This window comes from Balaenoptera ricei, chromosome 20, assembly GCF_028023285.1.
Source record: "Balaenoptera ricei isolate mBalRic1 chromosome 20, mBalRic1.hap2, whole genome shotgun sequence".
Taxonomy (NCBI): Eukaryota; Metazoa; Chordata; class Mammalia; order Artiodactyla; family Balaenopteridae; genus Balaenoptera; species Balaenoptera ricei.
The window spans coordinates 14501726-14529546 of NC_082658.1; the positions used below are offsets into that span (position 1 = coordinate 14501726).

Here is a 27821-nt window from a genome sequence, read left to right on the forward strand (position 1 = left end):
GCTGTCCGGGGAAGGACACTTTCTGACCGTCCGTTTTTGCAGCCAAGAGGCGGGCGTGCTGCGGGCCTCGCCGCAGGGCCCTTCTCTCCCCCCGCCCCCAAACCAGGCTCGACCGCTTCGAAGGGGCCAGGGAGCGGGGCTGATAGACCCGATTCAGAAAACCCGCCGACTACAACGGGGTGTCTGTCACGAGCCCCACCGGCAGCCCAGACCCGCCCGAGGCCTCAAGATAAGATGGGCAGGAGCGTTCGAGGACTTGGACTGTACGGCTTCAGTCCACACACAACCGGGGCTCAAGGCCGAGACTCACCAGCCTCTGAGCAGGCCATGTCGCGGAGGCAGGTCCTCGCCGGACTCCCAGCCGGGCGCGCGCGGGACGGTGTCCTGGGCGGGCCTCACGGCGCAAACCCAGCGGTGACAGAAGGAAGAACCTAACGAAAGGGCCGTGAAGGAGGGGTGGAAGAGGGAGGGACGTTAAAACGGCTTCTCGCTGCTGATTGGTCACCAAGGGAGCACTTCCTTTCGCAGCACGTGCCGAGGCGGCCGTTTGCGGGATCTAGATACTATTCTCCACCGGCCAGATCCCGCTAAGGGGATCTCGGGTGGGTGGGTTTGACAGACCGGGTCACCCAGCAGCCCAGGCCGATCTCCCGAGGGCATTAGCACAGCACTTCCGGTGAGCTATTCTGTCTTGTACTCCTCCGCCGAAGCCAACTGGGGAAGTAGTGCGGCCCGCTCACCCGGGGGGAGGGGGCAGCCACGTGACAATGTCAGGCTCCGCCTTCTCGCTTTGGTTGGTTATGGGCTTGAAAGCTCTCTGGAGACGTAAACATCTCCAAGTGGACAGAGCGGGTTCGCCTGGCCATTTTATTGTCTGGGCTGTACCTGGAAAAGGGCGCAGTGGCTTCCTTGAAGTGTGAAAGACGAGAAAAAGGTGAAGTCAAAAGAGTGCAAACTGAGGCACCCCAGTGGTGGGTGGCCGGGTGGCCGGGTGGCCGGGTGGGCCCACCCTTGTAAGGGGCGAAAAACGGGCGACGCTGAGGGAGGGGCCGCGGGGGGAGGGGCGAGAACATGGCGGATGCCGGAACGCCGGCTGGCGTTGCGGCCTCTGCGCAGGGGCGGAGTGATTAGGTCATAGAGCGGCTCCCAGCATTCTCTGCGGCGGAGGAGGCGGTCCAGGCTATAAAACCGGCTGCCGGGACGCCGCCGGCACCTCATTCATTTCCACCGGTCTTTTGTCGGCAGCATCGGTTCTTGTCATCGCCGTCCGTCCGTTGCTGCCGCCCCCGCAAGGCTTCGCCGTCGCCGGAGCCACTTCCAGCGACTCGCCGCACTCGATTCTCTTCGCTTCGCTCCCCGCCAACCGCAACCATTGACGCCATGTCGGGTTATTCGAGTGACCGAGACCGCGGCCGGGATCGAGGGTGAGTGTGGGAACCGACCTGTCAGGCCCGGCGGGTGGGGGATGGGAGGCCGATGAGGGTTGCGGGGGGCGGGGTGGCGGTGGAAACTCGCCTTATTCAGCTTATTCTTGGGCCTTCTTCATTGAAGAAGGTTTGCGCCATTTTGATATTTGTCCAGAACTGGGAGTTTTCTGTTAACGACTCTTAAGATCGCCTTTTGTGTGGGAGGGGGGCATCGCGGCCTCGATGATTTAGCGGCTGTTGGGAGAATTTCGAGGAGCGCATTTTTAGGGAAGGAAAGCACAGTGCTTCGAGGCAAAGTCGCCGCTCTTAGGTGCAGCGTTTCGGGAGGAGTTTTAGGGGCCTCAGGGATTCTGTGGGTGCCGAGGGGGCCGCCTCCGAAGCCGTTAATGCGGCGGGGGCAGGAGGCACCTCGGGAGTCGGCCATGTGGCTGAGCCGTGGGTAGAAAATGCCGGCGGCGGACATGGCGGCGGCGCCTTTGTTACCCCGCCCGGCGGAGGAGCTCAAAATGGCAGCGTCGAGAAAATGTGGCGCAGAGAGAAATGCGAGACAAAGGGGGAAGCGCCGCCCCAGCGGGAACGCCGCCCGGCCGACTCCGCCCGGGTCGGGACTCCTCCCCCGGTAGTCTCCAGCTCCTCCTCCTCTTTTTCTTTGCGTTATATAATTTCGGTTTCTCGGTCGGGAGTCTTACTGCGGGATCCCCCCAACTCGATTGGCTTGCATGATTGTCTCCGAGACCACCTTCCTTGTTCTGCTTTCTCTGCCTGTGTTGTTCCGATATCCATTAAAACCAAAGCTCTTATGCTTGAGGACGGCTGGTAAATAGCGTCACTATTAAGCTGTTTTCTTCTTTCTTTATTGTCGTTCTTAGACAATTTTTAGTCTTGTGGAAAAGATTAGTAGCAACCAGCTGTTGTCTATCCTTGTAATCGGAACTAGTGCTCGGGCAGCCAGTTTCCAACCTGGTAAATCCCGGGCTCTTGATTTGGCTTCAGTGGTGTGGACTTCGCACAACGTGAAATGAGGGAGATGCGGTGCTTATTGTGGCTTTTGAAAGAATGACTATCGCTAAGGACAGCTGGGTCTTCCATCTCCAATCTTTCATTGATCTTTAGCATGTGCTCAGGGATGGTAGGTAAGTCTGTACATGTTGAAAATACAACTTTTTTTTTTTTTTTTAAATTTTAGGTTTGGTGCCCCTCGATTTGGAGGAAGTAGGGCAGGGCCCTTATCTGGAAAGAAGTTTGGAAACCCTGGGGAGAAACTGGTTAAAAAGAAGTGGAATCTTGATGAGCTGCCCAAATTTGAGAAGAATTTTTATCAGGAACACCCTGATTTGGCTAGGCGTACAGCAGTGAGTAATTTCATGTGGCTTCATCAGGTTATAACTCATTGACTTTTCAGTGAATCAAAATCTGACTAGAAATTTCTTGCAAATTTTGGGAAACTCATGTTTTCCAAGTAAGTAGTTGGGGAAGAGGTGTTTCTCACTTTTGGAGACATGGGATGTTGACTTTTACGTGGAAGAGTTGAGTGTAATATAATAGGTGGTTCTTGTACTACATGCAGTTTTCTGTATGTGGATCCAAATTTTTGAAGGTCATCTTAAAGTAGATAATTATAAATTCAGGGATTTATTTTTAGTTAGCGGGAGTTGTCAGGAGATTTCACTGGATTTTTATGATTTGTTTTGTAGCAAGAGGTAGAGACATACAGAAGAAGCAAGGAAATTACAGTCAGAGGTCACAACTGTCCAAAGCCAGTACTGAATTTTTATGAAGCGAACTTCCCTGGTAAGTGCTAGTTTTCCCCACTTTTTTCTTCTTTTTAATTTTTTTTTCTTGGCATTACTTATTTTTAATTGCTGTCAATAATTACAGCAAACGTCATGGATGTGATTGCAAGGCAGAACTTTACTGAACCTACAGCTATTCAAGCTCAGGGATGGCCAGTTGCTCTAAGTGGATTGGATATGGTTGGGGTAGCACAAACTGGATCTGGGAAGACATTGTCTGTAAGTTTGGGAGAACTTTCAAGTTATGTGACATGTGCTAGAGAAAATGGGTTGGGAATTAAAAGAAACCAGAAGTATTTGAATATAACTTTTGTTGTTTGCTTTCTCCCTGAATAGTATTTGCTGCCTGCCATTGTCCACATCAATCATCAGCCATTTCTAGAGAGAGGTGATGGGCCTATTGTAAGTTTACATATATATTCTATCAGTTTTTGGTTAGAAGTGTAGAAATTTGTAGAATATATAGCAAAAGTCAATTTGTGGTGGTTTTATATAGAGATATTAGTGACCTTACCCGGTTTACCTAGAGACAAAGTTGCTTTGGGTATTGACAAAGTAAATCATCTGCCAGTGTGTAACACTAATAAATTGTCACTCTAAAACTAGAATCCAGGATTCTGCTAAAGGTGTTCCACTTTCTCTTTCCATAGTGCTTGGTGCTGGCACCAACTCGGGAACTGGCCCAACAGGTACAGCAAGTAGCTGCTGAATACTGTAGAGCATGTCGCTTGAAGTCCACTTGTATTTATGGTGGTGCTCCCAAGGGACCACAGATACGTGATTTGGAGAGAGGTATGTAACAAGGTTTTATTTGTCACTGGTGATGCTGAAAGTTTTAGATGTCATGGTTGCATTTGTGTGTTTAATTGAAGGTGTGGAGATCTGTATTGCAACACCTGGAAGACTGATTGACTTCTTAGAATGTGGGAAAACCAATCTAAGAAGAACCACCTACCTTGTCCTTGATGAAGCAGATAGAATGCTTGATATGGGATTCGAACCCCAAATAAGGAAGATTGTGGATCAGATAAGAGTAAGTGCCCTTCAAATGTGTTCTCTTCAAATTTAGCTCTAAATCCATTCTTAGAATACAGTGCATTTTTTAATCCAAAAATCTTTAGCCTGATAGGCAAACCCTAATGTGGAGTGCTACTTGGCCAAAAGAAGTAAGACAGCTTGCTGAAGATTTCTTGAAAGACTATATTCATATAAACATTGGTGCACTAGAACTGAGTGCAAATCACAACATTCTTCAGATTGTGGATGTGTGTCATGACGTAGAAAAGGATGAAAAGTAAGTTTGACTATAAAAGCTTCACAAATTGTTTAAAATGTTATTTTTTTTTAATTTATTTATTTTTGGCTGTGTTGGGTCTTCGTTTCTGTGCGAGGGCTTTCTCCAGTTGCAGCGAGCGGGGACCACTCTTCAGCGCGGTGCGCGGGCCTCTCACTATCGCGGCCTCTCTTGTTGGGAGCACAGGCTCAGTAGTTGCGGCTCACCGGCCTAGTTGCTCTGTGGCATGTGGGATCTTCCCAGACCAGGGCTTGAACCCGTGTCCGCTGCATTGGCAGGCAGATTCTCAACCACTGCACCACCAAGGAAGCCCCCAAATGTTATCTTAAAAGTGACTTTCAGTTGGGTGGAATCTGTTAACTTGAAATTAGTCTGTCAGTCACTCTGAAAATTGTCTTGCTTCCTTCATTCAGGTACTTGTTGGCTATCACCGTTTTAATATAGCACTCTTATAGAAAAAAGATTCTTGTGGTTTATTTAAGGACCAAAGGTAGAACTATTTGAAAGGTTAAGCAGGTGTTTTCTTTTTAACTTGTAGCCATGTAGGTTAAAGTTAGTGTTTTGCTCATCATAACCGTGGACTTCTTTTAGAATTCACAGTTTTTTGTTTCCTTTAAGGCTTATTCGTTTAATGGAAGAGATCATGAGTGAGAAGGAGAATAAAACCATTGTTTTCGTTGAAACCAAAAGAAGATGTGATGAACTCACTAGAAAAATGAGGAGAGATGGGTATGTGGGCCTCTTCCATTGAAGCAGATATTTATTAGAGCTGAGTGTAGGGGAAGGGCAAACTTTAATCAGTGGTAGATTTGAGTTTCAAAGGAATAATCTGGTAGTATAGGTAAGACTGTATATACAGTATTTCAAGTGAAATTAAAAGGGTCTATAACCAAAAATAGTTTAGCACTTGATTAAAATCTATGAGGTTTTAAATGTGACTACTAACGTAACTTTCCTTTAATTTAGGTGGCCTGCCATGGGTATCCATGGTGACAAGAGTCAGCAGGAGCGTGACTGGGTTCTAAATGGTAAGTATTTCAAGTGAAGTTCCCCCCCCCCAAACCTAGAATCCCATTCACGTCAGTAATTATATGTGTGCCTTTTGTTTTTTTGCAGAATTCAAACATGGAAAGGCTCCTATTCTGATTGCTACAGATGTGGCCTCCAGAGGGCTAGGTTAGTACAAACTCGAATTCATGGCTTGGTTTCTCAGAAGATCTCCACATAACTTTTTTAAAGAAAGTTTATTGCTTTCTTTAACCTCTGCATTTTTTCTAAGTTTTTTTCATATAAAGGTGCAGTCTTTGTGGCAAGGCCTAGGCATGACAATCGGAGGACTCGAGGGGGATGGAGGACTAGTGATCGGCTGGCTGCTTCCAGTCGATTAGAGAGGTGAAAAGCTGAAAGTGTGCCAGTAATCTTCAAAAGGCAGAACATACCACCTCTGCCCCGTAAACTGTTCTCTCCGGGGGAAAAAAATGGAAGTTATCCTCACAGTTCACTGCCGTGGTATTTCTTCTGTCCCATGCTTTGCATGACTGCCATGGTACAGCATTGTTTCAAACTGTTTACTGTGATCTGTGGGTCTTTGAGTTTCAGTGAGTTTGCTGAAATGTCGAAGAAATATTTCCAAACTTCAATGTTCAATGAAATTTTTGTTCAAGTTTGAAATGGAGAGAGCAGCTTTAAAAGGTACTAAGCCTTTTACAAATTGGTGAGTACTGGCACATAAGCTCTAGAGCAGGAGCAACTTCTCACACTTAGTGGGAAAAGAAAGCAGTGCTTTGAAAGTTCCTCCCTCACCTGCACAGTAGTCGTCATGTCGAGACCTGCCAGAGAGAGACACATTCTCAAGTGAATCCTGGCTTCTTGGAAGCGCTTGCCTAGACGAGACACAGTGCATAAAAACAACTTTTGGGGGACAGGTATGTTTTTCTTGCAGCTGCGGTTGTAAGGTCTTGGCAAGACAAGCAGTGTGGCCAGAATTTTGAACTTCTGATATGTGTGTAATGCAAAGGACCATGTATATTTTTGTTGAAAGGTCCTCAAAACGAGAGCACATGAGGAGGTTGCTGTGAACCTTTAATAGTGGCCCTACTGCGCAGAAGCATTCAGATGTCACTTGATGATCTGTAAGGGGATTGTTAATTTGGGAATGTGTTAGGGAATACACACGTCCTTTTGACAGGCTCCATCATTGGGTGGGTAATGAGGCATAAGGATGACGTGTGCTTTTTCTTTTTTTCTCCCCCCCCCCCCACCCCGCCCAACCTCAATGGTATTCCTACAGGGAATGGATAACCATTTTAACTGTATTTTTTGCAGCCCATACCTTCTTGGGAATACAATTGTCTAACTTTTTATTTTTGGTCTGGCTGTTGTGGTGTGCAAAACTCCGTACATTGCTATTTTGCCACACTGCAACACCTTACAGATGTGGAAGATGTGAAATTTGTCATCAATTATGACTACCCTAACTCCTCAGAGGATTATATTCATCGAATTGGAAGAACTGCTCGCAGTACCAAAACAGGCACAGCATACACTTTCTTTACACCTAATAACATAAAGCAAGTGAGCGACCTTATCTCTGTGCTTCGTGAAGCTAATCAAGCAATTAATCCCAAATTGCTTCAGTTGGTCGAAGACAGAGGTTCAGGTAAGACCAACCTTTGATAAGAAATGTCGGTGGTTTGGGGTCACCTAATTGCCTACAAATCAATTTAAATGGTATTGGCGGGTGAGTAAAATCTTGCGTGCAGAACGGAGTTGAGAAAATATTTCACAGATAGACCTAATTCTTAGTAATGATTTATGCCATGGAAATAATCAGGTCTGCAATTTTTTTCTTGACAGGTCGTTCCAGGGGTAGAGGAGGCATGAAGGATGACCGTCGGGACAGATACTCTGCGGGCAAAAGGGGTGGATTTAATACATTTAGAGACAGGGAAAATTATGACCGAGGTTACTCTAGTCTGCTTAAGAGAGATTTTGGGGCAAAAACTCAAAATGGTGTTTACAGTGCTGCAAATTACACCAATGGGAGCTTTGGAAGTAATTTTGTGTCTGCTGGTATACAGACCAGTTTTAGGACTGGTAATCCAACAGGGACTTACCAGAATGGTTATGACAGCACTCAGCAATATGGAAGTAATGTTCCAAATATGCACAATGGTATGAACCAACAGGCATATGCATATCCTGCTACTGCAGCTGCGCCTATGATTGGTTATCCAATGCCAACAGGATATTCTCAATAAGACTTTAGAAGTATATGTAAATGTCTGTTTTTCATAATTGCTCTTTATATCGTGTGTTATCAGACAAGATAGTTATTTAAGAAACATGGGAAATGCAGAAATGACTGCAGTGCAGCAGTAATTATGGTGCACTTTTTCGCTATTTAAGTTGGATATTTCTCTACATTCCTGAAACAATTTTTAGGTTTTTTTTGTACTAGAAAATGCAGGCAGTGTTTTCACAAAAGTAAATGTACAGTGATTTGAAATACAATAAATGAAGGCAATGCATGGCCTTCCAATAAAAAATATTTGAAGACTGAATTAAGTGGAAATGGTACTTTATTTTACATATATAATGTCATGTAAAACTTGGCTTAGATGGTCTGTTTTTTTAATCATAAAAATAAATTGAGTGCTCCTTTCTATAGTTTCGTTTTGGGAAGTGGGAAGATCAGAAGGCCCTTCTTACTGTGATCTATTCCTATTTCAAGGATTAAAATGCGATTGATTTAGGTTGATTAACAACTCTAGGCTAGATTGCATAAAAGCTCTGTACTTCTCAACATCAGGTGAGTCATTTAATAGTCTGTTGGCAGAGTGGTGAAATGAGAGACTAAAACATACAGGAAATAACTGTATAGCCCCACCCTCAGACTGCTTAGTGTGAGAACATGGATGACTTTTGTTCCTTTTGCAAAATTTATAATTTGAAAAATCTCCAAATAACTTATTTTTGAAGAGGTTATATTTGTGCTCCTGGCAGTGTTACGAATTAACTGAAATATGGAACAAAGCTGAAAAGACTACACTCTTGAAGATGGTTGGCCAAGAGCTAAGTTTGAATTTGTTTTCAGTGTTCTTAGTGTAGGTAGTGTAGAGAGATGCTCGTTTTCACAGGCTTCCCGGGACTCTTAACTGTAGTCACACTGGGAGTCATGAATGTCCAGTAATTCAGGGAACTCAAAATGTAAGGTGTATTTATGTTCAAATGAACATTAGGAAAAAAATCCTCAAAATTAATGGTTAACCTAGAGGAAAGCCATGTTACCAAAGCACGGAGACTATGATGTAGGTCCTTCTGTTAGGGTCAATGTGGGTTTATTGCTAAAAAGATCCAGTGGGTAGCTTTAGGTTTAACTTTGGCTCACCAACCTTAATACTTCCTTTCAGTAATGGCTAGAAGTAAGACCTGAATGTCTTCCCAGCAGCCCTGGCATAGGTGTTTTTTTGCAAGAAGAGAAAAGGTCTTTATGAGACTTCATTTAAATACTGATTATTAAAGTGAGGCTTTAATTGGTGTTAATGCCTTATGTCTAAAATGTAACACAACTAGAATTTTCCTGGGGCAGGATAATGAGTGGTATTTTTAGGACTAATACATTGAAAACTGGTTCAGACTAGTAATTGAACAGTTTTCAATAGCATGATTAGTCAAATTATGACTTTTACAAGAAGCTTTTGGGGTAGGTTGGAGTATTTATTACATCTTTTACTGTTCAGTGTCTAACGTGGGCCTTTTAATTTGTAAACACTTAAATGATTGTGGGGCTGTGGAAAATATTTAACTATTTACCTTTTGAAGTAAGTTTTAAAAGACAGTCCACTTTTTAGCATGTGTGTTGTGTCCAGCCTGTGGTTGTCTTAACTAATAAATGTGATTTTTCTCCCCGTTCTCTCTTTTATTTATTTGCGTTTAGGCCTCTCGTGTGTTTCTGGGGTGTGGAAAACGCACATAAATGTTACCTAGCTTTGCAGTTAATATAATTGCTTTCCAGCAATACTGTTTTTTTTACTAGCATCTTTTTTTTTAAACAAATTTTCACATGTTCTTGTATGGAATGATTTTCTGAACCTGTCCTACACCACCTTAAATGTGATGAATTTTAACTTAGCATATTCTGTTCATTGCTAAGCTGCTACCCTCTATGTAAACTGTTTCTTCCTGGTAGTCCGGTGGGAATAGTTTGTTCTTTGCACCTGGGTTGATCTTTCAAGGTTTCCCTAGCCACTTTAAGGAAAGCTGGAAGTGGAAATCATGGCTTTTGGAATCAACCATTTTCCTCCATCTGGGCTGTTACACTTTCCACTATTGGGGCAGTTTTCTTAAGGGCTATAAGTGTTAAAATGGAGCTGTAAAGCCACAAGTCCGCTCTGTAATCCTGGATCTCCGTTTTAAGCAGGTTTTCACAAGTTATTTTTGAAGGGTACTCTGGTAGAACAACTTTATGTACGTGAGTGGTTGGTTGTCAGTGTGCCTCCACATTAACCTGGAGAGTTTAAATATTGCTGGGCCCTTTTCAGCAGTTTGTTTTTTAAGCAACGTTTCCAGGTGATGCAGGTGCTGCTGGCCCAGGGCATCTCTTTTAGCACCAATATGTAAAGGGACTATACTCCTTTCCCATCACAGCCCCACGCGCACTCCCAGGAGAGGGCAGGCAGGACAGCGGCAGCATTTTACTAGCGATGCACGCGAGGCGTGGGTCTCTAAACTACCATTAAGGAGTACAACTTGGAACCAAGGTTTGTCTTCGTGAACACTTAAGTCTGAGAAGGTGTATTTAAATGGTAGTTTGTAGACACCGAAGTATTCTGATGTCTCATTCGCGAAAAAAAAGGAAGGTAAAGCTGACTCAATAGTGGCAACAGCGGGATAGCGAAAAGTAGATGGGAATGATCTTTATCGGTGTTGAAGGCAAAAAGAACAAGTAGAGGGAGCCGGACGTGACGGAAATAAGAAGAGGCCTAAGTTCGCCTTGAGTGGGATAGGCACGCGGCGGTGGCGGCAGCAGCCGGAACGCAGTGACGTACTTCCGTTGGTGGGGCCGGGAGCGCGCACGCTCACTTCCGTCGCGCCTGCGCAGGTGGCCCCCCTACTCCCGGTTGTGGCGGTGTTTCGGGATCAGCCTCTCATAGGAGACTGCACTTTTCACTCCCGAGGGCGATGCGCTCCGGTGCAGCCGTCAGGGCCGGCCGGAAAGTCTGCAGGTGCCTGTTGTCTGGGTATAGTCGAGTAGATGGGGGGCAGCCGGAGCAGTTGACGGGAGGGAGCGGCTCCTTCGTAGGGCCCTTGAGGTCGCACGCGGAGCTGCCCCCGGTGAGCGAGCCGAGAGAAGGCCCCGAGTCTGGCGGCGAGGAGAGCGAGGCGCTGGTAGAGATCTGTCAGAAAAGGCGTTTCCTCAGTGGCACCAAGCGACAGCTTAGTCGAGATTCTCTTCTGAGCGGGTGCCACCCCGGCCTTGGCCCCTTGGGCATAGAGTTGCGGAAGAACCTGGCGGCGGAATGGTGGTCCTCGGTGGTGGTGTTCAGGGAGCAGGTCTTCCCGGTAGACGCCCTCCACCGTGAACCAGGCCCTTCGCTGCCCGGGGACAGTGCCTTCAGGTTAGTTTCTGCAGAAACGCTACGCGAAATCTTGCAAGACAAAGAGCTGAGTAAGGAACAGCTAGGAGCATTTCTTGAGAACTTACTGAAAACTTCTGGGAAACTACGGGAGAACCTTCTTCACGGTATGCTTCACGATTTCATGCTTCAAAATAGGTGTCGGGGTGGAAAGGCAGACTCGCTCGATTTCCCAAATTGCAGCTGGCCCTGTGTTCACGTGAAAAGGAAATTATCTGGTTCTCAGTCTTCTTGAAGTAGTTGGGTTTGTTGACAGTGTTGCTGCCTTGGAGAAAACTGGTTCATGGGATCGTTATTGTTCCTTAAAGAATCCGGCCCAAGGCTCTAGTAAAGCTCTCAGTTTCACAAGGCAACCCTAGAATTTTGGAGTTTATTGAGCGGCCCTAGAATTAGGACCTAAATTAAATCGTGTGTTTGAATCATTAGTTTATTGTTACTAAAATATTTATAAATACTTCTATAGTTTTCTTTTTTTTACACACTATAGGCTAATCGAGAGCTCGTTTTTCTAGAGCAACAAGAAAATGCCCTCCCTCAGTTTTTCTTACCGAAAACTGATCTACACAGTCTGTTGTTTGAAGAGCCCTTAAGGTAACTTTTGAATTGGCAGAATAATAGGACTAATCAAGTTTTATAAGCGATTCTTGAGTGAATACATAGAAATTTGTAGGGCACAATATGCCTTCAAAGTCAAATAGATCATGATAGCAGAGATTCTGGAAAAAAAAATTCAGAATTTTTACAGGACAGACTTGCTGCCACAGCATCTCATCTTTGCAAAATGCTATCCTTGCCATTTTTTATTAAGTGGTACTAGGAAGTAATTTAAAATAACTAGTGTCCATGGTTCTCTGAAAATTGGTACCTATATTGTAAACTTTTAAAGATTTCCTTAATAAAATAAAGCAAACAAACTGGTGAGTAAACGTGACAATTTTGATTTGTACTACTTTAATTATTCCATGATGATTTTACTTTGGGGAAGTTAAATCACTGCTCATTACCATGTCCCAAAACAAATCAATCTTTTCTTCCCTATTAGAAAATGAAACATAGCTCTCTTAGATTCATCAAAGCATTTATTGATGTGCCGGACATTTTCTTGCCTTTAAGAAACTTAAATCCACTTACTTGCCAAAGTTTTGGTTGTCTAGTGTTTTTAGCTTCTGAGTACCAGTTTGCCATTTCTTTCTATGCCCAATGCCCTTACCCTCTTTATTTCATGTTTGAGCTATTGTGGTAGGCTCTACTTACGAACGGTTTTTAAAATTTCTCAGCCATTATGTCTCCAAATATTGTTACTGCCCCATTCTTTCCTCTGTCCTTCTGTGATTAATTACACATATGTTAGACTCATCCCCCAGCATCTTGTTGTCAACTTTCTTGAACACATTAATCGCATTTAAAAGTCTATATCTGATAACTCAGATATGTCGGTTTCTATTAGTCTTACCTCCGGGCTTTTGGTCATTTGGACTTTCGATTTTCTAGGTAATTTGTGTGGTAATTGTAGAGATAAATTGAGGCTCTGGGTGGCGTTGTTTTCTTTTACCTGGGAGGGTTTACTTTTGCTTTTGGCAGGCAGCTAGGGCATATCTTCTTAATACAATCCGGGATTAAGTGTATTGAGGCTGGGTTTCAGTCTTTTTGCTTCACCTCTACTCCTAGAGTGTAGCCCTTTGAGTGTGCCTAGTGAAAGGCTGGGGTGTTTTCCAGGGCCCCTCCTCCGTAAGAGCCTCGAACTACAATTTTTGTGCTTCCTAGCCCCATACGATGTCAGGAAGCTCTGCTCAGCATTTCAGCTTCTTAGTTCTCCTACTTCAGATTGGAAAAGCAGCACTAAATGTTGGGTTCACCTCTGTTCTTACTTTCTCTCCAAATCTTGGACCCTCAAGTCCTTACTGCCCTGACGGCTCTCCTGTGTCTTTAAACAGATTCTTTTTTTCAGTTTCTTGACCAGTTTTTCTTGTTATCAGCAAGCTTGTCTACTATTACCAGAAGTGGAAATCTCAAATCAAGTAACTTTTGAACACAGTGTTATCATTTAGTGGGATATAATCTAAGTGCATAAAGAACTACAAAGAAATCTTGAACTTTATTTTATTGATTTATTGTAAGTAGAAATGTTGGAATTATAATTCTGAAGCTGTTTCACATGTAGGATAAAGCAAATAGACCAATGGATAGATTTATTAGGAACCAAGATTTTCACTGAAAGAGAAAAGATGTAAAAAAAGGCAAGGATAAACTTTGTAATGTTAAATTTGAATTGACTATTAGTATGAATTCATGATTTTTAAAAAATACAAATTTCCTAACTTTCTTCATTGAAGGGGCCCAGAAGCGATGACAATAGCAATGAGCACACCTAGTACCCAGAGTTTGGTTTCTAAAGGAACCAGTGCTTGGAGAAATGGCTCATTCCAGGTATGGGGCAGGGACAGTACAAAGTGACTTTGGCACAGTTTATGGTGCTAGAAAGCAAAGAATTAGTAGAAGACTAGTGGGTTTATGTTAAAAGGACGTAGATGCTGGCTTGAAGGAGACTCCCACTGGCTAAGTTTGGGACAAATTGAACATTAAAATAAATATTGATGGTAACGGGATCAGAACACATTAAATAAAATTAAAAATCGAATCCACAGTGTTAAACAAAAAATTAAGTAATTGAGGCTGCTGGTAGAAAGAGGAGTTGAAAAGAGTTTGTTTTTATAGGAGCTATGCAATAAATGTAGAAGGAAAGATAGGATAGAAAAATCACCTTTTTATGATTTTGTAATCCTTGGTATAATAATTAATTCAAGCAAGGGTTCATCAACGGATTCTAAAATATCGGGTGTGGGACTTCCCAGGTGGTGCAGTGGTTAAGAATCCGCCTGCCAATGCTGGGGACACGGGTTCAAGCCCTGGTCCGGGAAGATCCCACATGCCACAGAGCAGCTAAGCCCACAAGCCACAGCTACTGAAGCCCGCGCGCCTAGAGCCCGTGCTCTGCAACAAGAGAAGCCACTGCAATGAAAAGCCCACGCACCGCAACAAGAGCAGCCCCCGCTCGCCACAACTAGAGAAAGCCCGTGTGCAGCAACGAAGACCCAATGCAGCCGAAAATTAATTAATTAATTAATTAATGAAAAGAAAACGATTGCCCCTTCGTTAAAAAATAAATAAATAAGTAAAATAAAATATTGGGTGGAAGATTGTTGGGGAGCAGGATAATGTTGGGGAATGGATATTCACTACCTTTACTAGGTAATCAAATCTGGTTTCATTAAAAGTGGGATTATTTGATACTGTGTTACTCCTGTTAGGATGCAATAGGACATATACATCAACTATGTAGTATTTATTCCTGCTAAAAATGATTAACCCAAATTAAATCATAAGGAAAAATTCAGACAAATCTAATGTGAGATAATCTATGACTGGCCTGTTCTCAAATGAAAAATTGATATCATTAAAAGCAAAGTTAGGGAGAAGTCAGGGGAAATATTCTAGATTCAGAGTGATTTAAGAGACCTAATAAAATGCAATGAGTTAACCTTAATTAGGGAGAAAGAGCAGCAGTAAATGGCTTTTGGGGTGACAATTGGAGAAAATAGAATATTGACCATAAGTTAGATGAAATTATGATACTATGATTAATTTAATGGTGTAATAGTGGTATACAGTGAATGTTTTTAATTTTAGGAGGTACATGCTAAAATGTTTTTGGGTGAACAAGAAATAGAAAATAAATGTGGCAAAATGTTGACAATTGGTGAATCTAGGTTAAGGGTTTACAGATGTTTATTGTACTGTTCTTTCAACTTTCTTGTATATTTGAAAATCTTCATACTAAAAAGTTGGGGAAACTACCTAAAATTAAGTGATAATCAATTAAGATCTGCCTTAGTAGCTCCATGCTACTGTACTTACTGCTGTGTTACCATTATATTATCAATTTGTCTATAAATTGACCAAAATGATTTGGGCTTATAAAATAGATTTATATAGTGATTGATTTATCTTTTGGCAGGTGCCTTGCAGCACTATGTTAATTACCTGGATCTGATAAACAAGAGGCTACCTTTTGGCCTTGCTCAGATTGGAGTGTGTTTTCATCCTGTTTCTGATACTAAGCAGACACCTGATGGTGTTAAAAGGTACACAAAAAATGGAAATAACTTGGCCTTGTATTTAAACAGTCACTTTCACTTTGGGATAGATTATATGATTTGCAAATAAATGATTATCTGATATTTCTGATATCCAAAGAATTGGTGAAAAGACTGAAGCTTCACTGGTATGGTTTACTTCAGCAAGAACTGCGAGCCAGTGGCTTGATTTCTGGTTACGTCATCGACTCCTGTGGTGGAGAAAGGTACTACAATAATTACCCTTAATTTAAAAATGATTAGGTAAATTGTCTTAGTGTGTCAGAGGTAATACTTCTCTACAATAAATGAAATTTATTTTGATGTAGCTATGTTATATTTATAAGAGACAGCTATAATAAATTAACAACTACATATAAAAAACTCTTTGTAAAGATTTTCATTGTTCCATAAAACAAAGTTACTTTAGTAAAGACGTCTGTTGATGTCTTGCTCAGAAACTTTTGTTGGTAAGACTTTACATTCTAGGTAAAGTTCAAATCCCTCACCTGGCATTCCTGACTGGTGTAGAGTTTGACCCTTGCCCACTCTTACAGCTTTAGCTTTTTTTTTTTTTAAAGATGTTTATTGGAGTATAATTGCTTCACAATACTGTGTTAGTTTTGCTTCCAGCCTCCATGAACTCTCCATATTAGTCAAATGGTCCTGTAATTTACAGTCAAGTTTCAGTGTAAGCCTAAGAGAAAAAGAGTTGAAGTAAGCATTTTTGTCATGCCATTGTCTTATTTCTCTAACTCTCAAAATCTCCAAACACCCATCTAAACTAAATGGAATGATCACAAATAAGGAAGGATGAGAATGGTGAGTATGTGATACTTTCTTCTTTATCCCACTTAGTTCATGGTTCCTTCCCCTCCTATTGATTGACCACAGAAATGCTAGGTAGCATCAACAGTTTTTCTGTGTAATTCTTTCAGATTAAAAAACACTATTTGTAACAGTATATTCACTCATATTTAATTAAACTTAACAATTTTTTATTTGGGACTTGACCAGTTTCATTCAGTTGCTGCGGGCAACTTTACTTTTTAATGTTTATTTTAATAAGTTAATAAGACAAACTTTCTTTTCCAGTTTGCTGTGAGTCCATCTAACTTCAGCAGCAGTGATTGTCAGGATGAAGCGGGCCAAAAAGGAAACAAACTTTACTACAATTTTCCGTGGGGAAAGGAGCCAATAGAAACCCTGTGGAATCTAGGAGATCATGAACTTTTACACATGTATCCTGAAAATGTAGCTCAATTACACGTATGTTTTACTTTGTGCTCCTATGTATCCTTTACCCAGATTCTCTAATTGTGATCATTTCTGAACCATTTGAGAATAAGCTGTAGACATGGTGCCCCATGATGTCTTAATACTTCAGTATGCATTTCTCAAGTACAGGGACTCACCTGTATAACCACAATGCAATCATTATGATCAGGAAAGTAACAGTAATCTGCTATTATTCTCAAATCCACAGAACCCTTCAGATGTAACCAATTATTCTAATCTGCCCTTTATAGGTCCAGGATCCAATCTAGTTTCCTGTATTTCATGTAGTTGTCATGTGTCCTTAGTCTCCTTCAAATAATTCCTTTTATTTTTTCCTTGTCTTTCATGACCTTGACATTTTTGAAGAGTACAGACCGGTTACTTTGTAGAATGTCCCTTGGTTTGAGTTTCTTTCATGTTTCCTCATGATTTATGTATTTTTGCTAAGAATGCCACAGAAATGGTGCTACCCTCTTCTGAGTGCATCATATCGGTTTGTTACTGGTGATGTTAACTTTTATCGCTTGGTTAAGATGATGCTTCCAGGTTTCTCCAGTGTAAAGTTGATAAGTATTTTGTAGTTATTAATTGATGAGTAATTAATAAGTCTTTTGTGGGCAGATACTTTGACTATGTAAATAACCTGTTTCTCACTAGATTCTGACCTACTGGTTGCAACATCCATTGATGATTCTTGCCCAAATCAATTATTACTGTGAGGGTTGCCAAATGGTAATTTTTTAAATTTCATCAGTCTATCTAGATTTACTGATCAATTTGTATTCTGATTCTGTAAGTGCAAAATGTAATTTTAAGAGGTAGTTCTGCTAAATGATGCTTTCTTTTTGTTCTACTTTTCTGTGAAGGGCAGAGATGGACGGAAAAATGTGGTTCCTTCTGTTTTATCCATAAATGGAGATCTAGACCGAGGCATGCTGGCATATCTCTACGATTCTTTCCAGCTAACAGAGAACTCCTTTACAAGAAGGAAAGATCTTCATAGAAAGGTGCTTTGATATTTCAGAGATAGACTTGGGAAATTAAAAATATAAATTTTCCCCCCTTTTTTTATGTTAGTGTACTTGGTTTCTAATATAAACTCTGAATAATAATTTTTTTAGTGCAAGTAATTTATTTTTCATGTTTTTTTAGAATCTGGCCACAGGAATAATAAGCAGGTTCTCACAGAATAGAAGAAGGAATCCCTCTTGGGTAATCCCAAAGGCGTTTCTGTTTGATCTTTGGCAGCTGGACAGCTGTCTCTGATTCTTAGCCCCTGAGCCTTTTCACTTATGGCTTCTGCTTGTATCAGAAGCTGAGTGTTAAATAGGAGTAAGTAAAACAGGCCAGCAAGACTTGTGGTATTGACCTCTGCTTCTGGTCTGACCCCAAGTGGCTGATCACTGGATCACAGGAGCTAGACATGGGTCTGGGTCAAGGGAAAGGCTTATTTTAGGATGTGCAGTTTGAGCATTTTTATGGGCTCAAAATCAAGAGAGAGGAGGGGTTGAAGCTATAGGAGAGAAATGAAGTACCTAATGGAGCAAGATTTTGGAAGAAATAGGAAGGACCAAGACAGAATCAGGAACACAAGTGGGGGGTTTTGTCTTGAAAAGGGAGTTACTTTTTGAAACAGCAGGGTGGAAAAACCAATGGTATAGATATAAATAGGCTACTGGAGCTGGTTAGCCCTTGAAGGAAGTTTTACTCATATCCTCTATTTTCTTGGGGAATTAGGAAGCAAGATTATTAGCTTAAAATGTGGAGGAGTAGGGGTTTAAGTGGCAAGAGTTTAGAATAGTCATATTTCCCTTGAATGGGAAAGGGAGCTTCCCCAAATCAAAAGTTTTCACATGTTGAGTGCTCAAATGAGATTAGACACCATGAGTTTGTAGCACCACTCTGCCTAGTTAGTGATTTATTATGCAGTGCTCGTTTAGCCTGATGTGGCCATTTATAGAATTGTTTGGGATTTATAGGGTGTGTGTAGCAAACAAACAAGGGGGATCCTTTCTTTCGTTCTCTTACATACTGCACATCCAAACGATCAGCAAAACCTCTTTGATTCTATCTTCAAAATATATCCTGAATCTGACCGTTTCTTAGCACCTCCCCTGCTCGCAGTCTGATCTAAGCCACCATCATCCCCACCTTCCTGCACTGAGTGGCCCTTTTAAAAGGTACGCGTTACTTTGTTCGTCTGCTCTAAACACTCCAGTAAGCTCCTCATCTCACTCAGAGGAAAAGCCAAAGCCCCTAACATGTTTTACAAAGCATTATCCCTTTTGACCTTCAACTCCTCTCCACCTTACTCAGTCTGCTCCAGCAGCACAGACCTCATTGTTGTTTCTAGAACATGCCCAGTGTGCTCCCAGCTCAAGAGCCTGGTCATTAGTTCTCCCCTTTGTCTGAGTGCTCTTCCTCCAAGTCCACGTCTTGTCCCTCAATCCCCTTTCAAGTCTGCTCAAATGTCACCTCAGAGAGGAGACTTTCTCTTACCATCTTTGGCCGCACCGTGCGGCATGTGGGATCTCAGTTCCCTCACCAGAGACCTCGCCCCCTGCAGTGGAAGTGTGGAGTCCTAACCGCTGGACCGCCAGGGAATTCCCTCTTACCACCTTATTTAAAATAGCAAACAACTCTCCACCAGCCCGCCCCTTGCCAGCACTTCCTATCTTCTTTTTTTTTTTCAACACTTAACCACCTTCAAATATATTACTTACTTATCTATTTTGTTATCTGCTTCTGCACATTATGAGGGACAGGGACTTTTGTCCCCACCACCTAGGATTGTTTCTCATACCAAGTAGTCATTCACATGTTTGTTGAATGGCTGAATGAATGCATAGAGTGATGGGTTTTGGCAGGAGAAAGTCCAAGTGATAAGCCACATGGCTCAGGCCGGGTAAGGAAGACAGTGATGCCAGAAAGGGGCATTTCAACTGAGAGAAAATGGATTTGTCAGGAAATGGGAGAGTATCAAGTGAACTTATTTCTGTAGAATGCCTGAATGGAGAAGTCTATGAGCAGCTGAATAAAGATGGTTGATAACATCATTGTGTGATATTTTTTATGACCTCAGCTAGCTTCCATTTTCACACAAAATTTTAACTGCTTAAACAGCTTCATGTTTGTTGGTGCTTGTCCTTTTTACCCCTTCTCTTTAAATTGTTTTAGGTGCTTAAACTTCACCCTTGTTTAGCCCCTATTAAGGTTGCTTTGGATGTGGGAAGAGGCCCAACAGTGGAACTAAGACAGGTGGGTTAAATAAGTTTTAATGTCATGATTTCAGTTATAACCGTTATTCCAAGTAAATGAGTAGTTTGCCATCTAAAGTTTTATTTTGATTCATTTTTTAAAAAATTCTAATTGAATAATGAACTGTGAACATTATTTTAATTAAATAATGAAATTTTAATTAAATGAAAAAATCATTTTTAAATGAATTTTTAAATTTTTAATTAAATCATTCATTAATAATGAATTTTAATTTAATAATAAATACTACAGTTAATTACAGATAATTTGAAGTATATTATATTAAAGAAGCTGAATACAGTTCAGTGGGTTTTGCTGTTAATGTCATGCCCAGTCATAGTTGCATTTTTTTTAAATGAGTATGCATAATTTTGGTAATCAAAATATTTGTACAGACGTCTAGTGAATTATTTCTTACGCTCTTCCCTTTATAACTTAACACTTTTGATACTTGTTGGTATAAGCACAAGTTCCAGATCTGTAATCTTATTTTATTTTTCTAATCTATCTGGTCAAATTAAATACTGTTAAGAAAAACCAGGAACCCTTCAGCAGTCATTTCTGTTTGGGTAACTCAGACCCATCCAGGACCTGAGTGAGGATACTAGAAAGATTGACCTGGCTTTCCCAGGCTCCTGTGCAGGGGTCTGGGAAGGTGGGGATAATGAGCTCAGGGAAAGGGAAGAGAATGGCTTAATTTCCTCATTTCCCCCAGGATTGCAGGAGGCTCCACAACACCCTGGTAGGTACCAAGTTCCTAGGGGTTTTTTTTTTGCTTGAAGGACGAAGAAGAACTCTGCTTCCTAGATTTTCATCATTACCATTGCAGGCCTTTTGTTTTGTTTTGTTTTTGTTTGTAAGAATATTAGTAATATTTTGTGCCTTGGGTGCTTTATCAAGAGTAGCATCTTATTCTGTTTTTAACACTTTTCCCCTCAGCAGTATGACAAAGAGAATCCTTATGTATGTAACTTTCTGGGCTATGAAAAAGGTTTTGTGGGTTATTTCCCCATGTTTTCACCTGCGTTTTATCATGCTTAGAACTTTTTCTCTCCTTTTCTGCTGGCAACCAAAACTAAACTTACTAAAACTCATATTTATTTTTCCCTGATAATTTCTTAGATTTATTAATATCTATATTCTCATCTATCCCCAAAATATCCTGTACCTTAACACGCATTTACTTCGCTGTGGTCTTTCCCTGGGAGCTTGTTAGAAATGCAAATTCTTGCCAGACCTGCTGAATCAGAAACTCTGGGGGCGAGGCTGAGCCATCTGTGTTTTGCAAGCCCTCCAGGTGATTCTGGTGCTTAAGTTTGAGAAACAGTGCTCTAGCTCAGGCACTCACCCCTACCCCATCCCACCATCCTCCCCGTCTCCCTCCCCATGGGGACATTTGGTAATATCTGGGGACATTTTGGGGGACATTTTTGGTTGTCAGAAGGTGGGGAAGGGTGCCCCGGACATCTAATGGAGACCAGGGATGCTGCTAAACATCCTATATCAGCAGTGCCAGTGAGAGAAATCCTTCTTTAGAATTTTAGTTCTAGATTGTTAAGGGAGTTTAAAATTTTTCTTTTTCTTGCTTCACCATTTTTAAGAAAACAGTAAAGTGTACTATGTCATTTACTCATCATTACTTCTGTATTTCCAGTCAGGCTTTTGTCTCTAGCATCGCACTGAAACTAATCAATCATTCTTTTCTTCTTGAAACATTTTCTTTAGTTGGCTTCAGGAACACCACTCTCTGGGTTTTCTTCATACTTTTCTGGCTCCTTCTCCTTAGTTTCCTTTAATGGCTCTTCCTTCTCTTCCTGACATCGTATTATAACCCTTAGGCTCAGTTCTCAAGTCTCAGATAAGTTTAGAGTTAACATAGCCCTTTGGACTGTTTTTTTCTGATAGACTCTGTTTTGCTTTTGTTTATTTGTGTTATGAATGATGATAATAATAAAAATTCTTATATTTGGTATAAAAATTTCAGACTTGCATTTAGTATTCAGCTTTGAAGTGTTTAAGTTCTTCAGAAGAAGTATACAATTTATAAGTATACAATATATAAAATTATCAACAATATTATCATGTAATTAAAGGGATTTATGCCCATTTTAAAGAGCGTAAAAGATTGGTGGTTTCATAAAAATAGGGTAATAACTAGCTACTTTTCTTTCTTTCATATTCAGAGTTTTTGTATTTTTCCCCAGGTTTGTCAAGGGCTATTTAATGAATTATTAGAAAATGGAATATCTGTGTGGCCTGGTTATTTGGAAACTGTGCCATCCTCATTGGAACAACTTTATTCAAAGTAAGAATTGTGTTTTTTGTTGCTTAAAAAATGTATTTATTCAGTTTTTGATTATACAATGTTTCTTTATGAGTAACAGATTTCTTCTAAATATCTATATATACTATAATTCAAAATTATTCCTAACTTTCCTGTTTACAGAACCACATACCCTTAGTTAATTGGTACAGCAGGAAACAATACTCATCAGGTATATATAAGCACATACTATGTGAAACTTCAAGACTTAACACCATGAAGTATGTGTACCTGAGTTTATCAGTTTATCAGGGATGGAATTATTTATATTAGACACATTTGTTGAATCAGGACTGAGGGAACATGAGTGGAGTGCCTCTTCCTTGCTGGCGTTGTTCATTCTCAGGCTGAGTGGAAGGTAGTTCTATTCCAGAGAACAGAGAACTAGTTTTCTCGGTGATCTACACCTCTGTCTACCTGATTGCTCAAGACTGAAACCTGGATATTGTCCTTCACTCCTCCCTCTTCCTTACTGTCAGAGTCCAGTCCATCACTAAGTCTCGTCTTCCTCCCAAATGTAACTCACACCCACATCTCCCCATTAAGATCACCAGTATCGGGCTTCCCTGGTGGCGCAGTGGTTAAGAGTCTGCCTGCCAATGCAGGGGACACGGGTTCGAGCCCTGGTCTGGGAGGATCCCACATGCCGCGGAGCGACTAGGCCCGTGAGCCACAGTTGCTGAGCCTGCCTGTGCTCTGCAATGGGAGAGGCTGCGATAGTGAGAAGGACCGCGCACCGCGATGAAGAGTGACCCCCGCTTGCCGCAACTAGAGAAAGCCCTCGCACAGAAACGAAGACCCAACACAACCATAAATAAATTAATTAATTAATTAATTAATAAAATTTAAGGGAAAAAATTAAAAAAAAAAATAAAGCAAATAATTTTAAAAAAAAGATCACCAGTATCTCTTGACTGGATTATTGAAATAATCTCCTAATTGATCTCCTGTCTCTAGTCTTACCCCCTGCTATTTTCATTAACTTCTGTTTTTTAATAAAATAATTCATTTTCCCCTACTTTGGGTTTATTTTGTTATTTTTTTAGCTTTTTGTGTTGAATACATATCTTTTAGGTGAAAAGTTGTGAAGCTTAGTGTTTCGCTCCTCAGTTCTGTAGTAACTTGTTAAAATATACTTTTCAGATGATGTCAGAAGAAAAATAAGTTTCTATAGATAAAGCAACTGATGGCTTTATCATATATAAAATGAAGGGGTGGTACTTGAACTTTCCAGTGTTCTCAGTTTCTAAAATCTTATCCTTTGAGTCATGTGGACAATATCAAGTTACAGTTGTTCTTTACATGGTAAAGGCTTTATGTCCCAGGATAGTTTTTTTCCTTTGTCCCAGGATACTTTTCTCCAGATATTTATTAAGCACCCACTATATTTTTTGTACTTTGATACAGCAGTAAACAACACAGAAAAGTTTCCTGTTCTTAATGACACTTACATTCTAGTGGGAAAGAATAGACATCAGACAAATAGATAAATAAGATAATTTCTGGTGGAGTCCTAAAAGAAAAGAAACAATGAGATAGTATGACTGGGTAAACAGAAAGAAGGCCAGTGTGGAACATATTCAGTTATTGCCAAACTAGAAACTAAGTTAGTGTACTAAGGTATATATTTAGCATGGTTTTTGGTGTAATTTGTTGTACACTAGATCTTAATATTATAGTAGTAGTATAAGAGAGTTTCGTCTAAAATTATTTTCTTGGATTGTATCCAAATACCAAAAGGCTGAGGTTATTCTGAGGTTCATCCAGATCACACCAAATGGTGTGTTGAGGTACCAGTGTTTATTTCTTATATTTTCTTTTCTTTTATGACTTCTCAGCTATTACAATAAGTCAGAAACTTTCTGAAAATTTTACTTTGAAAATGATTCAGAAACTTGAAAAAAGTATTTTTGGGTTCAGTTCTCAAGCCCTGTCTTTGAGTTTTGTGACTCTTTTTTTCCTTTCTTTCTTCCTTTATTTTTTTATAGAACTTTAGTTGTGGTATGCGGGAACCTTAGTTGCAGCATGTGGGATCTAGCTCCCTGACCAGGGGTCGAACCCGGGCCCCCTGCATTGGGAGCTTGGAGCCTTAGCCACTGGACTACCAGGGAAGTCCCTGAGTTTTGTGACTCTTGAAGGTGGCATTGACTCCTGAGTAATTAAAGCTGGTAATGTGGTGAATTTACAATCTATATTTGTGCTCATGTGTTTTGGTTAACTACCTTTTTTTCTTAGATATGATGAAATGAGTATCCTCTTCACAGTGTTGATTACTGAAGCTACTTTGGAGAACGGATTAATACATCTGAGAAGTAGAGACACCACAATGAAGGAAATGATGCATATATCCAAAGTAAAAGACTTTTTAACTAAATATATATCATCAGCTAAGAATGTATAGATTCTAATATTTGTGTAATAAATATTCTCCTTTCCTAATTTGGTTGTCTTATTTAACTGAGATTATTATTAGTATTTTTTGTTTAGCCTCTTTGCACTCAGAAGTGGATTTTTTTGGTGCTTTTTTTGATTCAGTTTTTATTACTTATATTTCTTGATGTATTTCATGGTATCAGGAATATGTTCAGCTATAAGAAACAAAAGTACTGCTATACTGGCTTAAGCAAATTGGAGTTTGTTTCTTTCATAACAAGAAATCGAGGGGGTAGACTGTCCAGAGCTGGTGTAATTGTTTCCTCTATAGTAGTTAGGGAGCAAGGCTCTTGCTGTCTTTCCACCATCTTTAGTATATTGGCTTTTATGTTTATACTTATTTCTTCTTGGTCACAAGATGGCGGATGTATTTCTAGCCTTCTCAGCCACATTCGAGTTAGGAAGAAAGTCAAAGAGATAAGAGCTAGCCAGCCAAGGCTCTTCTGTTTTTAATTAGGAAAGTAAAAGCTTTCCCAAACATCCCAGTCAGAAGACTTATTTACATTTTCTTGTATTTATGAGAACTGAATCACATGGTCATTGCTAGGCCAGTCATTGTCCAAGGGAATGAGAATATCATGATTAATTTGGGTCAAACACAATTTATCCCTTGGGGCAGTACTGTCTTCTCTGAAATGGGTTTTGTTATCAGGAAAGAAGGGTCTTTATATACACTGTCAAATATCAAAGATTAACCTAAAACTAAAATTTTTAAAATGAGAATATTGACTTTTGCAGAGCAAGCTAAAATAAATGTTAAATGGCATAATCTAATATTAGTATATTTCATGTCTAACAGATATGTGTATAAGAAATCTTTAAACTTTTGTGTGCTGATTATGTTTGTGTTAACTATGTTGTCATTACCAGCCTGACAAAAATTCTGATACTTTGTGTAAAATGTCTTAAAAGCTTGGCTGGCTTGTCTGAGTTGACTTTACTTAGTAGGTCTTTATTTTTTGGTTATTATTTTTTGCTCTTGGGGAGAATTTCAAACATACACAGAATAGTATAATTAACCCCATGTGCCTATCACCCAGCACCAACAACCATCAACCCGTGACCAGTCTTGCCTCATCCACCCCACATCACCCTTCTATGTTATTTTGAAGCAGATCGCAGCTATCAGTTCATTTGTAAATATTTTAGTTCCGGATCTTTTGTTAAGTTAACCATTCTCCCGCCTGAAAAAATTAACAGTAGATGATAATAGGAATTATTGAGAATTTCCTTGGGTGTGATAATGATATTATGGCTTTATTTTTCTTTTTAAAAAGTCATTGTTTGGAGACTATACTCTGGGTGCCATCACGAACTCACCAATAATTGCAATTCAGATTCAGTACTGGTGTGTGTGTGTGTGTGTGTGTGTGTGTGTGTGTGTGTGTGTGTGTTAGCTTTATTGAGATATGATTTACATACAGTAAATTTACCTATTTTAAATGTACAGATTATGAGTTCTGACAAATGTGTAACCACTACCACAATGATAATATAGAACATTTCCATCACCCCCCAAAAGTCCCCTCATGCCCCTTTAGGACTTAAGGGTTTTTACTTTAACCTCTTCTATCACACATCTGTATCTCCTCCCACATCAAGAATCCCAATTCTCAGGAATACTGAGGGTGATAAAATTAGAATGCCATGACACACAACTGCTCATTTGCTTTATCTCACCTGAACCACAGAACTCTCAGAACTGCAACGCCAGTATTCCCACCATATGTCTACTTAAAAGTTTAAATTTCATTTTTGTAGTTTGGGGGTCCAATATTTAGTTTTAATATAACTGTGAGACTAAAATGTTTTTAAAAATTATTTTTCTGAAGAAAATCTCAGTCCTGCCCACAGGTACCTTTATTTAGGTACTTTGTCTTCTTAGGGGCCTCAGCCTTCACAGGAAGATTGTATTCCTGGTCTCAGATCAGCTGACTGCACTAACTGGCAACATGGAATGTCTATACTGCAGTTGAGGTAAGTAATATTTATGGAGGATTATCCAGATCAGAGGTGTCCGACTGGAGTTACACATCAGAATCTCCTGTGGAGCTTTTAAAAATAAATATATTTGAGCCCTATCCCAGACAGACCTACTATTTCTCTTCACAGTGGGGCCCTCGTAAGTATATTTTAAAATACAGGTGGTTTCTGATGTTCACCCCTGTAGTAACCACTGTTAAATTTTATCAGAGAGCTGTATACCTGGATGGTATTGTTTTGACAAAACTTCCCTGCAGCCCAATTGCATTTAATAAATTTTTTTTTATCAAATACTCTTCTTAGGTATTACATCACACCAATATGTACTGAAAGATGTTATTAGAAATAGTTCTATGAAACTCATTCTTCATTTAGCCATAAGAATGTTCTTGAGGGCATTTGTTTGCTATGTACACCACGTCTTCCTGTGAGGAAGCATGGGAGAAATTTCTCAGATTTAAGTGCCAGGGGTAGTTGTGCTTCTCCTAAAGACTGGCCTGTCATTATATGTGTTATATATCTGTTCATTTTGTTTATTCACAAAGGCTTTTTGAGCACCCAAGTACCAGGAACTCTAGGTGCTGGGGATGTAGTGGTGAACAAAACAGACAAGGCCCTTCTAGGGGTGGGCAGGTGGGGACAGACATTAAGCAAGTAGGTGCATGGGCAATTTCAGGTAATTTTGGGTAGCGATAGTGTAAAATAGGACAGGATGGCGTGCTAGATCATGCCTAGGGTAGTGTGCTTTACATAGGTGATCAGGGGAGCCTCTGAGGACTGGCCTTCCAACTGAGACTAAATGATGTGAAGGAGCCAGCTGTGTGAACATCTGGGGCAGCACATTCTGGGCAGAAGGGAGTAGCAAGTGCTAAGGCCCTTAGGAGGAAAATGGTGTGGAGTGAGCAAGGAACATAAAGCAGGCCAGAACAGAGGGGAGAAAGGGAGAAGGGGAGGTCAGAGAGGTGGTCAGGGCCCATGTTGCTTAGAGCCATGGGGGCCACAGTAAGGACTCTGGAAGCCACTAGGGCAGGAGGGGGCACAGTTTGAGCAGAGAAGGGACATACTGTTATTTTGAAAAGATGACTGTGGAGAGTGGAATGTTAGAGGAGTAGAAAGGAAGCAGGGAGACCTGTTAGGAGCTCTGACAATGCCCAGGTGATGGTGGCCAGGACAAGAGAGGTAACAATGCCCTTCCTGGATCTGGCAAGAGGAGCCCCTGCCCTTTAGAGGGTCCTGCTCTGGCCCTTCTCCAGCTGTGCCT

The 27821-nt window shown here is 40.8% G+C and overlaps 3 protein-coding genes across 16 annotated transcripts in view; 2 read left to right on the forward strand and 1 right to left on the reverse strand.

The window, feature by feature from the left end:
• CEP95 (centrosomal protein 95) overlaps positions 1-663 on the reverse strand; it is a 65075-nt gene extending 64412 nt beyond the window's left edge. The window contains exon 1 of the mRNA XM_059908835.1: positions 311-663. Within this exon, the coding sequence (XP_059764818.1) occupies positions 311-329 (19 nt within the window). The 5' untranslated portion in view covers positions 330-663. The remainder of the gene's footprint in view (positions 1-310) is intronic.
• On the forward strand, positions 579-9427 carry DDX5 (DEAD-box helicase 5). 4 transcript variants are annotated; one of them, XM_059908837.1, is made up of 14 exons: positions 579-676; positions 1246-1424; positions 2614-2779; positions 3122-3218; positions 3306-3439; positions 3557-3622; positions 3871-4012; positions 4093-4253; positions 4342-4514; positions 5133-5243; positions 5481-5542; positions 5631-5690; positions 6949-7173; positions 7371-9427. In XM_059908837.1, exons 2-14 carry the CDS (start codon positions 1381-1383, stop codon positions 7772-7774), a joined length of 1845 nt encoding a protein of 614 aa, XP_059764820.1. In that variant the 5' UTR covers positions 579-676; positions 1246-1380; the 3' UTR covers positions 7775-9427. The 4 variants fall into 4 exon arrangements, with proteins under 4 accessions (XP_059764820.1, XP_059764819.1, XP_059764822.1 ...); XM_059908836.1 differs by lacking the exon at positions 579-676 and adding an exon at positions 816-934; XM_059908839.1 differs by lacking the exon at positions 579-676 and having other exon boundaries at positions 1173-1424.
• Positions 9428-10619: 1192 nt separating this feature from the next.
• POLG2 (DNA polymerase gamma 2, accessory subunit) overlaps positions 10620-27821 on the forward strand; it is a 77382-nt gene continuing 60180 nt past the window's right edge. For 6 of the 11 annotated variants that reach the window (XR_009499696.1, XR_009499695.1, XM_059908354.1 and 3 more), the window contains exons 1-9: positions 10620-11259; positions 15168-15294; positions 15407-15512; positions 16381-16554; positions 17430-17570; positions 19741-19821; positions 22026-22126; positions 24380-24497; positions 26463-26554. Coding sequence is in view for 9 of the 11 variants with exons in the window: in XM_059908354.1 (XP_059764337.1) it covers positions 10698-11259; positions 15168-15294; positions 15407-15512; positions 16381-16554; positions 17430-17570; positions 19741-19821; positions 22026-22126; positions 24380-24497; positions 26463-26554 (1502 nt within the window). In the remaining 2 variants the exon portion in view is untranslated. Of the gene's footprint in view, positions 11260-11664; positions 11744-13313; positions 13464-13485; positions 13580-15167; positions 15295-15406; positions 15513-16380; positions 16555-17429; positions 17571-19740; positions 19822-22025; positions 22127-22749; positions 23105-24379; positions 24564-26462; positions 26783-27821 lie in introns of those variants that run through there. The other 5 variants (XM_059908356.1, XM_059908357.1, XM_059908358.1 and 2 more) reach the window with 5 other exon arrangements.

Excerpts from the sequence above, each read along its gene's own strand:
- DDX5 (XM_059908837.1), top strand. The coding sequence starts at position 1,381 with ATGTCGGGTTATTCGAGTGACCGAGACCGCGGCCGGGATCGAGG. Across the intron at positions 3,219-3,305 it reads TTATGAAGCGAACTTCCCTG|CAAACGTCATGGATGTGATT; the intron begins GTAAGTGCTAGT and ends CAATAATTACAG. Across the intron at positions 4,254-4,341 it reads AGATTGTGGATCAGATAAGA|CCTGATAGGCAAACCCTAAT; the intron begins GTAAGTGCCCTT and ends AAAAATCTTTAG.